Source organism: Trichosurus vulpecula, chromosome 7 (assembly GCF_011100635.1).
Source record: "Trichosurus vulpecula isolate mTriVul1 chromosome 7, mTriVul1.pri, whole genome shotgun sequence".
In the NCBI taxonomy this organism is placed as follows: domain Eukaryota; kingdom Metazoa; phylum Chordata; class Mammalia; order Diprotodontia; family Phalangeridae; genus Trichosurus; species Trichosurus vulpecula.
Genome location: NC_050579.1, coordinates 174,234,494 through 174,248,834, shown reverse-complemented (window position 1 = coordinate 174,248,834; position 14,341 = coordinate 174,234,494). Strand labels below are relative to the sequence as shown.

The window sequence follows — 14,341 nt, the reverse complement described above, 5'->3', positions numbered from 1 at the left end:
TTTAAAAGCTACAGGCTCAGTCTGGGGCAAAACCAAATTGAGAAACGAGAAGGCAGAAATCCCCCACCTAATCTTAGGCCACTCTACCTCTCACTAAGAGCCAGAATCCAATTCAAATCATTCTGAATGCTACAGGGTTTCTTCTTCCTAATTAAACAGCCTCTGGTGTGTGTGTCTGGTTCTGATTTGCTATGAATACTACTTTTATTCAAGTTTCCAGTCTTTTAAGCTTTGCTTGCTTAGTTATTTTACAGAACAAATCAAAGAAACCCTGAATTCTGCTTTGGCTGCCACAAAGCGGCCAGCCTTTTAGAAGTCGGTGAGAATTATTTTAAATTGCTTTATTTCTTACTATAATGCATCCCATTTACTTATCCTAAAGCTGCTGGTGTTTTGTTGTTTTTTTTTTTAACCAGAGAAAAATCTAACCATTCTCTGTCTGATATCTTTACTTTCCAAAAGAAAAAAGAAAATAAATCTTCTAACTAACTTCTAACAGAAATAATTTTCTAAAGAAGCATAAATCTGGAGGAGATGAACCTTTAAATCCTTTAAAGATGTCCCCTACAGAGGCCTTACAGGATAATTTGCATAAGTTCAAAGGAGCTATGTAAGATGCCACGTTGCTCCATGTATCATATAAGGTTTACATGGGCTCACTCCAGAGATGCAGCTTCAAACCACTAGTTTGATATTCTTTATTTGTCACATTTAAAAAATCTATCAGAACTATGATCTCCTCAATACAGACAGCTCCTAGTGAGGCCCTCCCTCCAGGGCAGAGGGGTATCTACACTTCAACTTTATAGTCTTAGAGAGTTGCCTGAGGCACTGAGAGGTTAAAAGCTTAGCCAAAGGGTCACATTATAACTTACACCTATTTGGGTATAGCCCGCTTTGGCCTTAACCTACTCACTAGATTGTAAACTGCTTTGTTGCAGATAGTGGGTGCTTGATCAAGCTTTGCTGCATTTGATTGAATTTTAAGGGAAAATATGTAATTTCAGAAGCTTTGCCTTTTTGGGGGGGATTTAGAGTTTTTGAAGGAAGGCAATATCCCATTACAAAAGGATGTAATGACAATAGAAATAATAGTAAATAATAACTAGCATTTCTACAGTGTTTTAAGGTTTGCAAAGCATTTTACTTACTCTCACTTAATCCTCTCAAGAACCCTGAGAGAAAGTAGTATTTTTACGCTCATTTTATACCTGAGGAAACTGAGTCTGAAAAAGGTTCAATAACTTACCCAGGTCACATAGCTAGTATATGTGTGGAGTAGGATTAAAACTCATGTCTTCTTCTTTTTTTTTTCTTCCATGCCTTTGATACCTCTTTATTTGTACCTCCTATCCATTGCTTTTACTTGTGCCTCCTGAGACCAAGAGAAGGAAATCTCCCTTTTCTACATGACATCTCTCGGATATGTGAAGACAATTAACTAAGTCTTAGTGCCTTCCATAAATTTGAACATGTCATCACATGTTCCACATCTTTTCCTACTGGTTATTTTCCCCGTCCACGGGTATAACAATAATTTCTGTCACCTAAGGACGAGCTGAGAGACAAATAACTCGTTACCAGAAGGATAGCCAGAGGATTGAAGATTATACCTTCTGGGGTAATGATTTTCCCTAAACATTTCCATGTATTTGTCCTCAGAATTTCAGATGACTGATAGATGATAGAAAAAGACAGACAGATAGTAGCTAGAGAGACCTAGATATAAATATACAGGCATACTTTGTTTCATTGTGTGTCACTGTATTGATCTTTGATGTTTCTGTTTTAAGTGTTTTGGGATACCATGAACTGCACCCCTATAAGATGAGGAACATAATCCATTAATTGTGTGTGTTCTGACTGTTCTGTGGACTGGCCATTCCCCCCTTCTCTCTCACTCTCTTTGAGCCTCCTTATTCCTTGAGACACATCAATACTGAAATTAGGCCAATTAATAGCCCTACTATGGCCTCTTAAGTGTTCAAGTTGTTCTAAGCATTCATTATTGTCTTATTTTTTTTATTTTTGGTGAGACAATCAGGTTAAGTGACTTGCTCAGGGTCACACAGCTAGTAAGTGTCAAGTGTCTGAGGTCATATTTGAACTCAGGTCCTCCTGACTCCAGGGCCAGTGCTCTATCCGCTGCACCACCTAGCTGCCCCTAAAAAAATATGTCATGCACACAGGAGACCATAAGAGAGGATTCAGAATTTATAGCAATAACTTTTCATTTCAAGAAAGGCTATATGTTAAATACTGTATGTTATGTTGAAAGCTGTCCGTCTTTCCTTTGCTTCCTTGTAGGTTTTATTTTGTTCTCTGTTGTACACTTTTTAAATTTTGTTCTAAAACTCATGTTTTCTTGACTCCAAGTCTTGCGCTCTATCCACTAGGCTATTTAGCTGCCTAAGTCAGCAGCGAGTTGGGCTAGAAAGGCAAAGGGAAGAAGCATTTCTATGGCACCAACTAGGCACCAGGCACTGTGCTAGAATGGCCCCTTCGTCTGCAGCAGCAAGTCGAAAAAAAAAATGTCCTAATCCAACCAGGGCTCACAGGTTCATCTGCTTTGTTTTCCTAAATCAGGTGATAACTACTGGAGGGATGACTTACCATGACCAGCCCTGGCACAAAGACTGCTTTCTGTGTACTGGCTGCAAGAAAAAGCTGTTTGGAGAAAGTTTTGTTTCCAGAGACGACAATCCATACTGCCAAGACTGCTTTGCCGACCTTTACGCCCAGAGGTGTGAGGCCTGCAACAAACCCATCACAGGTAAGTTTCCCCCTAGATTTACCTGGCCCTTTCACAGACAGACCGCTTTCATGTAAGTGAGATGCATGCGAAAGAAGAAGTTAGCTGATCTTATTTATACACCAGAAAAGCCTAATAATATTCACTATGGAGCACTTCCATAAGTATTTACCAAGCACAACGAAACACCCAACAGAAAGATATGGTCCTTCCGTGCAAGCCACTTTTTAGACTAGTTGGGGAAAAGTGATCAGCAGAATATAAACTTCTTAAGGGCAGGGACTGCTTCTTTTTTATCTTTTTCTTCCCAGGACTTCATACAGTATTTTGCCCATAGTAGTTGCCTATTGAACTGAATGGCAGTTAAAGGAGTCAGCAGTCGAAAAGCATTTATTAAGTGCTTATTATGTACCAGGGAAGGGAATAAGCATTTATATAGAGCCTATGTACTAAGCACCCTCTTTCTTTCTTTCTTTTTTTTTTTTTTACAAATATCTCATTTGATCTTCTCAAGATTCCCAAGAGGTAGGTGCTCTTATAATCATCCTTTTACGTTTGAGGAAACCGAGGGAAAACAGAGGTTAAATAACTTGTCCAGGGTTTCACAGCTAGGGTTTGAGGTTGAATTTGAACTCAGGTCTTCCTGACTCCAGGCTCAGTGCTATATCCACTGTATCATCAGTTGCCTCAGGGCCAGTTTTGTGCTAAGCCCTTGGGATATGAGAAAAGGGTAAAGGTGTAAACTATAGATATTCGGGAGGGTTTCATAAATGAGATGGGATCTGAGTTAATAAAGGATCCTAGATCTCAAACTAGAAGAGACCTCAGATGTCATGTAGGTCAATCACCTCATTTTATAGATAAGAAAACTGAGGCCCAGAAAGGTTAAGTTACTTGTCCAAGGTCACATGGTAAGTATCAGTAGCAAAATTTGAACCCAAGTCTTCTGATTCCAGGTCTGGGGGCTTTCTGCTGTATCATGTTATTTTCCAGAATTCTTTTAGAATACCTAGCTCAGCTAAAATGTCCCTCCTACAAGAGGCTTAACCTATTCTCTTGTTTGCCAATGCCTTATACAAACAATGACAACTCTAGAAATTGCTTTTGGATTAACTTTGTGTGTATTTGATATTTACTTAGCTGTATAAAAGTCTTTTCTCCTCCAATAACAAGGTAAGCTCCTTGAGGGCAACAATCAGTATAGTGTCTGGCACTTAATTAATGCTTGTTGAAGGAAGGCAGGAAAGAAGGAAGAAAGGGAATGGAATGGAATGAGCAAGATTTGAAAGGCCTGAGGAGAGGCAGTATTTATAGATGAGAACCTAAAATGATTGTCTACTAGGCCTACACAACCTTCAAATGCAATGGTTTAATTAAATGCAAGTATTGATATGAATAACCCAACATGGCAATCATGTGGGTTGCACAGGTCAGACATTCATTAATCAAAATTTGAAATCCTGCTAACAAGTATGGTATTCTATTTTATCTCTGTTCACTTGAAACGAGTATTAATTGAGGACTAGCCAGAAACCCACAAGATAGTCTTCCACTAAAGGAACAAAATGTCTGTAAAATGATCTGAAAATAACATAAATGGTAAATTGATCCATGCTAAATAGATTTCCATGAATAAAATAAACATTACCTTTCCCTCAGAGACCAGGCTGAAATGTTAATCGTAGACCAGGAGAACCACAGCTTGTGAGACACCTGCTCAGGTACACACAAAGCCGCAGCTCATCTTGGAAGCAATTTATGGACGCTTTTAACAGTGTAGCAGAACCATATTTCTAATCCCTTCTCCATTACTACACAGGCTCCTGGAGCCTACAGCAGTTTCCAAGATTAATATTTGTATAGTATACTCAATTTTATTCACTGGTTTTGTGGCATGTGATTAAAGAATCACAATCCCCACACCTCTGTATTTTTTTTCCTCCACCACCAATCTCAAGGGCTTTAGGAAATACCAAGCAGACGCCGCCATTCCCCTGAGAAAGGAAAGAAGGTCATTGCTAATGTAAACTGAATGACTTGTCTGCTGTTCAGTTACCTCATCTGAATGTAAAGTGAAGGAATGGACCAGATAGATTCTAAGATCTCTTCTAGGTCTAAATCCAGGAATGTATGATTCTAATGCACTACCCTCCCTTAGACTGGAAAAGGGAGAGAGAAGGCAACTTTCATATACATACATACATACATACATATATACATACATACATATATATATATAAGTGTGTGTGTGTGTGTGTGTGTGTGTGTGTGTGTGTGTGTGTACTATTGAGGCCTGGGACGATTCATACATAAGAATCGTCCCAGGCCTCCATGTAGTAGCCTAATATCCAGCCTCAAACCTTATTGGAAGACACTGGAAGAGAGGGCAAAGTCCGCAAGAAGGCATGCCTAAAATTCTTCCAAGCGCTGCTTGATAAGCCTCTCCCAACAACTTGCCACCAGGGGAATGCTTTTTAACTACTAGTATACTAATTGTCTACTTTGCACATTTTGGATGGGGGAAGGTAGCTACTGTTAGTGCCTTCCAACTATAAAAGGAAGAATCACTTGGATTGCTTGTGATCTCTAAATAGGAATGTCCATTGGGTCCCAAGACATGTACTTTATTTTTTTTTAAATTCTTAGCTTTAGTATGGTTTAACAATCTTTAGACATCTGGGTAAGAAAAAAAAAATCAGTCAAAGGTTTTCCAGCTATTTCTAAATATACAGATGTTTGAAATGATGAGAATAAAATACCAGTAACTTTTTTTCCATCTGAATCTGTAGTAGTTACAGCAAGGTGACCCTGGTGTCACATTACAACCATCATTAACCAAAATGACTGGGCACCTGTTGCCTTGTTGGGTCTATTATATGGTAGTGTTCTAAAACAGAAAATACAGGTCCTTAAGGAGCCTCAAGTTATACATAAAAGCACATGTGAACTGAGAGCCAAAGTATGATGTTTGATCATCATCAGTCTGAAATGTTTGAAAATAGACACACGGAACCCAGGTTGGTAGAAACAGATGATCTGGGCATGTATAGAAGATATATTGAATAACACAACCAATTCATATATTAAACCGGAGTCACTATTGCAAATAATCCCTTTAAAAAGGTTATGTACATGTTTTCATATACTCACACAGATTTTGGTCACATATACGCATATGCTTCATATAGACATCTATGACATCTATACATATATGTAGAATATTAGTTAAAACCTAAATTGCTTTCCCTGAATATTGACAAAGTGGTATGGAATTCTGCATCCAAGTGCCAGACTCTTTTGGCTACTGAAACAATATTAAGCAAAATTGCAAAATTAGTCAATTACTTGGAACCCAAAAAACCTAAATGTTCAAATGACTGGATTTTTATGTTCTCCACTCACCTTTTAGGATAAAATGGGGGGGGGGAGTAAACAAGGGGTGTGTGTGTGTGTGTGCCCGCGAAAGAAAGGACAGGAAAAGAGAAGAGAGGAACATATGCTCAAATGATTTTTGTGTGAGCTCTAATTCAGAAAAGAAATATCCATCAGTTTTCTCAGCCAAGTTACTTGCCACAGAAAACAGAAATTGTTATAAAGAATTCTAGGGAGGGAATGCCTTCTCCCAACTCATATCAACAACTGAGCTGCAATATATATATCTTAAAGAGTTGGCTAAGGCACTGAGAGGTTGACTGATTTTGCCAAAGCCACACAGTCAATATTGTGTGTGTGCGTGTGTATTTGTCAACAATGGACCTTGAACCAAGGCTATCCCAACTCAGAGGATAGCCCTTTAACCACTATGCCTCTGTTTTGTCTTATATTGAAATCAGCATTCTTCTTGCTCTTAACAAATTCAGGTAACTACCAACATCACGAACCCAGTAGCTCCTATCCTGTTGCCCTCCAGATCAATGTACTCTGTATCTACTAAAACTCATAGGAAAGTCTTTAAGTGTGAACCCAAGATCAGTGCTACTTGTTGACAGATACTTGTTGCTCCCTGGTGGGTTTTGAAACATTCTTTTTTGAAACATTCTTTATTCAGTGAAGTTGAAAAAAAAAAGGAATCTCCAAAGCCTAGGAATATTTCAGCTCTAGGAAAATACTGAGTCTGGAGTTGTATCCCTTTTGGTTTAGGTGCCTTCGTTAGCAAATTGGCCAAGAATCAAGAAAGCTAAAAGACCACATAATGGAGTTTTAAAGACATCCTGAAGGTTCTAAATACTAACTTGGCACTTAGCCTCCTTTAATTTCACTACCCACTTTACCCTCAATCTACCCTAGAGGGGAATTCCACCTTACACCTAAGAGTAAATAGGCCCATCCCTAAGCTTTCCTGCAGCAGCTAGGTAATACAGAGGATAGAGTATCAGGCCTGGAGTCAAGAAGATCCATCTTTATGAGTTCAAATCTGGCCTCAGACACCAGATGTATGATCCTGGGCAAGTCACTTAACCCTGTGTGCCTCAGTTTCCTCATCTGTAAAATGAGCTGGAGAAGGAAATGGCAAACCACTCCAGTGTCTTTGCCAAGAAAACTCCAAATGGGGTCATGAAGAGTTGGAAATGACAAAGCTTCCATTTATTTGCCTAGGCAAGCGGGGACACTAAAAATCCTATTAGTTCTAAATTCAGTGTGTAACAATCATGGGCCAACGTTGTTTAAATGGATTGTCCACCCATCATGGAATCCTTTCTTCCATCATTAAAACAATTGAAAGTTGATCAAATTAGATAGCTTGTTAGACCATCAGGAGGATTCAGGAACAACACATTTATCCACTTTCACACGGTTAAGAAAAAGTGCTCTAAAAATAATTATTCTAGAAGCAACTTCTAGGATCATCTTGTCTCACCCAATCTTCCTCCAAAGATGCAATAAAGAGAGAGACAAGGGAGATTAAGCTTGCTAGCTACAGAAATTTTATGGTCAATTCATCTTACATTAAAGCAAAAGAAAACAAAATCGTTTAGTTATAAAATGTAATAGTCTGAATAAAGAAGCCCAACTTGATAACCTTAAGTAGTTTGAACTATTAATGTACTATAAAGAATTCTGAGCTTTATAGACTCCTCAAAAGGTAGAAAAACTCAGGTAAAAGTGATTTTTTTTCCCCTTGTCAAAAAACGTACCACCATTTTGTATTTTTGTAGAGTAAGGAAACGAAAGAAAAAGACTGTGGTACAGTGGGAAAAGCACTGACAGAACACCTGAGTTGTAATCCTTTCTCTTCTATTTACTACCTATGTAACCTTAAATCACTTAACCTCTCAGGGCCTCAGTTTCTTCATCTGTAGAATCTGTAGAATGAGGGGGCTGGATTCCCAGTTCTAAATCTTACAAGCCCATAAGCCCTATGATTTCTAAGCCCTTGCAGCTCTGACATGCTATGACTCTATAGAAAGACAATTAAAAGATTGTGGTCTCTTCAAAAGGAATCACTAATGTCATACCATGTGTTCTGCGCAAATGAAGTCTGACTTGTCTGTCGTGCAAGGAGGAAATCTTTCTCTTACGGTGTCTAATTAATAGATGATCTCACTTTCAACAAAGAAGCCTCATTGCCAGAGAGTAAATGAAAATCTGAGAACTGAGCAATTTGCTACTCTCTTACAAGTTAGGTCAGGCCTGTTTTAAATCACTGCTACCAGCTGCTTCTGTTCTAATGTTCAAATTGAATTTGAGATGAACTACCTTGATGTCTCTTTGCCACACAAATAAGGTTTATTTATGAACTTGAGAAATACTGCTGCATATGGGAAACAGTGAAGAGACCGAGGATGATGAGCTCTTTGTGCATAACTTGAGTAGAATTAGCACACTAGGGCAGCATTTACTGTTTTTTAGAGATTTTTTTAAACTTCAGTTGAACCAAACAGCACAGAATTGATTATTCTTGCTTCATGCAGTATTGCAAAGTATTTTTAAAAAGCATTAGTTTCACAGCTAGGTGGTACAGTATATAAAGCACTGTCTTGAACTCATCTTCCTGAGTTCAGATCTGGTCTCAGACACTTACTTAGCTGGGTGACCCTGGACAAGTCACTTAACCCTGTTTGCCTCAGGTCTTCATCTGTAAAATGAGCAAGAGAAGGAAATGGCAAACCACTGCAGTATCTTTGCCAAGAAAACTTCAAAATGGGGTCACGAAGAATCATATACCACTGAAATGACTCAGCAACAACAAAAAGGATTGTTAACACTAGTTCAGAAAAAGTGAGAAAGTTTTTATATAAACTCCATGAAATATAAAAGGCTTACTAAAAGAAATCAAGTAAGAATTCAAGGCTAGAAAAAAGTCTGTTTAATACCAATCCCCTATTATGCAAATATGTATCATCACTCTTTAAAAGAGGTATGGGAAGTGAAAATGTTAACACTGACACCTAGGTTTTGGCTTGTGTGACTGGGAGGATGGTAATACAGTTGACAGTAATAGGAAATTAGAAAGAGGGAGATAAAGAGTCTTGTCTTAGACTTTTTGAGTTTAAGATGTTTAAGAGACATCCAGTTCCAGATGTCCAGTAGACAGTTGGATATTTCATAGAATCATAAAACTTCAGAGCTATCAACTTTAGAGATCATCTAGTTTATTCCCCTATCCCTCATGTGACAGATGTGGGAACTGAGGCACAGAGAAGGGACATCAACTTGCTTGGAGTCACACAGCTAGCGAATAATAGATCCTAGGCCTGAATCCAATCTTATGACCCTTCTGTGTGTGCTCTTCCAAAAACAGCAAGGTTCTTACTGTTACAAATGAGAAATGTGAAAATATGGAAAAGTTTATAAGGAATAAATCAAAGTGAAAAAAGTATTTCTGTTCTGGCCAGAAACCCTGAGGGTTTTCCCCTCCCAGACTGCTTTTTTTTAGTAGATAAGATGTCATTCTTTGCCTCATTTCTTACCTAGCCTTAATCTCTGAATTGGTGTTGCCTCAGACAAACGAGACCTGGGGAAGACCTTACCTTAAAAAGTTCAAGGTCTCCCACTGCATCTGGGGTTGTTCTAATCTATGTTTTGCCACTGGACCCAGATGGCTCTGGAGGAGAGAGTATGGCTGGTGACGTTGCACAGCTCTGCCTCACTTAAATGCAATTCACTCGAAAGACAAGGCATCACCTTCCTGATGTCATCGGTCCTCTTTGAGAAGGAAGGACAAACAACAATTACTCCTAAAGCAGAGTGCCCACTAACCCTGTTGTGAGCTTTTACTTTTTCTCTTCACTTATAAAAAGATGGAAGAGATTATTCCAATGACCTAAGCATCTCAGCTGGTACATTTGGGAACGCTCACCTAACTCTGCCCCTAAACACAAGGGTGCCTTATGAGGTTCAGTTAAAAGAAAAGGAAATGCCACAATGGATCTTCATGCAGAAGTTGGATGATCATTTGTGGGAATGCTGTTGAGGCATATGCATAGAACTAGATGATTTCCAAGTTTGCTTTTATGGTTCTAAGAACTAGGCCTCTGTTTGCTAATCTGTATGATGAATTCAACATGCCCAGAACTCATTCTTTCGTATCCCAAGGGCTGCCTTCTTCCTAACTCCCCCATTCCTGTTGGTTGTATCACCATTCTCCCATTCACCCAGATCATCTCTCAGATGCCTTCTAACTCTAGATCTATTATCCTCTGAATATAATGTTCAATATTCGCTATTTGGTGAAATACAAACGAGGGACCAGGTAGATCATAATATGGAGATTTTTATCAACAAAAGACCATGCCCTACCTAGGCTCTTCTCTCCCTTTTTAAAGCCCCCATAATCCCTCTAAGTCATTTTCATACACCCTTTGTTAGTGCAATTGAAGTCAGCATTCCTTGACGAGACTGGGAAAAGGGGGGAGGGTCATGTGGAAGTATGATTGTGTATACTTTATATCCTTATCCATCTGTCCTATGAACTTGAAGTTGAGAGGGTGGAGCAAATTCAGCATTCAATCATGCACTGGGGAACAGGGTTTAGGTAGCACACCCCTGGAATCCCCTGTTTAGCAGGCCTCACCAGTCATGCCCACAAATAACTTGGTTATCACCATTATTTTACTTGAAAAGCCAATCAGGAACATAGTAGGGTTGTCAACGCAGGAAAGACATATGGAAGCACAATATCAGGGGGTATAGACCTTTTTAAAACACAATTTTAATTTTTATTGATATCTTTCGTTTTTATATCACTTCCATTTCTAAATATATCCCTCTTTCCTCCCCTACTCAGTGAGCCATTCCTTATAATAGATTTTTAAAAGAGAATAGAAAAAATAGAAAACAATGCAGCAAAACCAACCAACATATCACACAATGCAATGTTCTTTATAGTACTTCACTTCTCCAGTGATGGAAGGGAAGCAGATAGGATCACAGATTTAGAGCTGGAAAGAATTTCAAAGACCTTCTAGTCCAAACCCCTCTTTTCAGAGTTAAGAATACTATGTCCTGGGGATGTTAACTTACTGGTCCATCATCACAGAGAGGTAATATCAGGGGAGGGGAGGTTCAAATCCATGTCCTTTTACTCCTGAACCAGTGCTTCCCCCCACCATCCCTATTGTACCATGATACTCACTCCCCTAGTCTCCTCTTCAGAGACGAGCTTGATGATTAGAATTCTGCAGAATTGTTTTGTTATTTGCATTGCTAAAGTCATTGGGTATATTCTTTTCTTGGTTCTGCTTATTTTATTCTACATCATTTCACAAGAGTGACATTTATTTTCATTGTGGTCCAATAGTAAGCTTTATTATATGACTTCATATTTGTTTTTATCTTTTCTCAGTGTCATTTTCTCTTTAAATCTGGGGATCAGGGATAGGGAAGGTGTTTAAATTTCTGTTTGGCTATTTGCTTTTTCTGTACATAATGGAAGAACTTTGCAAATGCAGATGGTAAATTCAGGAGTCCCTCTCTAGAACAGATTATGGGGCTTGAAAGTAGACATACTGGGTTTATGTTGCTTGCCTACATGTGAAAAATGTGTTTTCTTCTAAATTCCTTCCTAGCTCTTGGAAGTCCCCAGTACATCTCCTTCCAGGACCGTCAGTGGCACAGTGACTGCTTCAAATGTGGAAAATGCAACATCTCCTTAGTGGGCCAAGGCTTCCTGACTCATCAGGACACCATTCTCTGCGGGGAATGTGGTTCCAACACAGAGTCTGAGATCTGAGTGGTACAACCTACCTGTGTTTCTTGAGGGTTTCACGCTCACTAAATCTAGAACTCAATTCAAGTAAGATGTTGTTGTTCAGTTGTTTCTGGCATATCTGACTCTTCGTAACCCCATTTGGGGTTTTCTTGGCAAAAGTACTGTAGTGTGATGCCTTTCTCCAGCTCATTTTACAGATGAGGAAACTGAGGCAAACAGGGTTAAGAAATTTGCCCAGGCTCACACAGCTAAGTGTCTGAGGCTAGATTTGGCTCCAGGCCTGATGCTCCATCCACGGCCATCTAGCTACCCTGAAGATATTGATATTAATTTCTAAAAATGCCTCAGCTTGTCTGAATAGTTCTCTTGTACATCTTACTTGCAACCATTTTAACAGGCTGAGGGAAAAAAAGGCTTGTCTGTCTCTTCAATCTAAAATATGCTTTTTCTTATATCACACTGCACTCTACTGTTAGATCCTAATGGCAGTATCACTCCACTGAAATTGAACATTTGATTTCTATCTAGGAGTCCTAAATGAGTTATTATCAAGAGGAGAAGGATCTCAGAATAACCAGAGAGCACAAGGATATCCAAATACTTCAAGGAGAGGATGTTTACCAGTGTGTTTACTAGTCTCAACTAGTATCAATCACTTTCCACTAGTTAAGAGATATACTTGGGCCACAAAATTGGGTTCTTTGTGAGTCATAACCAAAGAAAAAGTATCAGGCTAGGCTCATTGACAATGACCACATCTGGGACTTTCATACAATGGATTTTTGTCACTTGCCTCTCAATCTTGCTCACACATACTGACATAGGAACTGAAAAACTAAGGCATCATTTATACTCATGCCTACTGTTTTTCAAGCAGGTTTACTCCTACTTAAAAACAAGAAAACTATGAATCTCCTCCCCTAAAGTGAAGGTTTACTGCCAAAGTACAAAAGATGTTCTGCACTCCAGGTACAATCTAATCACAGATTCAGCATATTCTGTAGCTTTTTTAAATGTATATTTTTCCAACAAATACTACAGATACCATGAAATGAAAGCTCTAGCTTTCAAGTAGAATGAACCAGAATCAACTTTATCCTCAGAGACACAAATTTAAAATAAACAATGTTGTCTTTTGGGGACATGAGGTTTCAGGGAGGGTTTGAGTATTTTTGCATTTTAAAAAATGCAGATATCTAAAGGTAACTCTGTAATAGAATCTGGCCCTACATTATAATAACCATAGAGAGAGAGACACTGTCTCAGCACTCAAAGGGTAACTAATTTCATGGACTAAGGGGTCCCTGAAGTCTGTGCAAAGGAGTTGGAAAGAAGAAGCATAACGGATGATACTAGGTCAAAATGATGAGATTCTTGGGATATCTTCCATCTTGACCTGCAAACTCATTAGAAAGTTTAGAGAGCGGGGCAGAGGGGCACAGATGCTTGACTTTGTACATCTGGATGAAGCACGATACCAACTCTCACTCTCTTGGCTTCCTTTCTCCTCCTCCTCCTTCCCCACATCATTTGGGGAAACTTGCAGAGACCCTCTCTTCCTGTCCCCCCCGCCCTCTGCCGTTTCCCCACTTATGACATCAGTCATTGAGAGAATCCTGAGAAAGTGTCTCCATCTCTACAAGGAACTTTAATGCTACAACAGATTCCAAGGCAGGGTAATATACAAAGGCTTTATACAATGTACACTATGCATGCACTTCAATCATTTTACCTTCTAAAGTTGCCAATATGATTAATTCTCATTCCCACCCACCTACTCCCTCCCCCCACTTCCTGCCAAGGACAGAAACAGCTATTAATTTAATACAAAAGCTAATATGGCCTGAAAAGAAGTTATCATTGATAATAAGCAGCCTACATGGCAGCCATGCAGAAGATGGTGTGCCTATGATATGAGTGCACCTCCCCAGTTGTCTATAAATTCACGTTCTTGGTTAATGGGGGAAACCAAATATACATGTAGTTCAAAAGGTTCAGTGTAAGCCTATCTGCTAGAAAAGCACTTTTAGAAGAAGAGTTCAAAGTGTATCATTTAATCATGATTGGCAAAAGGCATCATCTTTGCATCATCTTTGTATGTGGACAAGTATATGTGGTATCAAATGGCAACAGATGACGTATTTGTCTGACTGATCCTTATTGTCAAATTTCCATAATGAAAAGCAAATTTAATGAGGACTTATACAAGGTTACATGACCAAAGCAACCATGGACACACCTTTATTCAATGATCTGCTGAGAAACATCAAATAAGAAGACATATACTCGCCAAAGGTGATCACCAATGTCAGAGAGAATGTGAAGCCAAGTGTCATGAAGTAGGATGGATAATGCTAGATTTGAAGTCTGGAAAAGCTAGGTTCAAATCCTGCCACAGACCCTGATCAAATTATTTAACCTCCCTAAACTGAGTCCTC

At 39.0% G+C, this 14,341-nt stretch overlaps 1 protein-coding gene across 1 annotated transcript in view; it reads left to right on the top strand.

Moving 5' to 3' along the window:
- Positions 1-11,999, top strand: part of FHL5 (four and a half LIM domains 5) — a 49,409-nt gene extending 37,410 nt beyond the window's left edge. Inside the window, exons 5-6 of the mRNA XM_036768589.1 lie at positions 2,587-2,773; positions 11,761-11,999. Of these exons, the coding sequence (XP_036624484.1) occupies positions 2,587-2,773; positions 11,761-11,924 (351 nt within the window). The 3' untranslated portion in view covers positions 11,925-11,999. The remainder of the gene's footprint in view (positions 1-2,586; positions 2,774-11,760) is intronic.
- Positions 12,000-14,341: the final 2,342 nt, after the last annotated feature.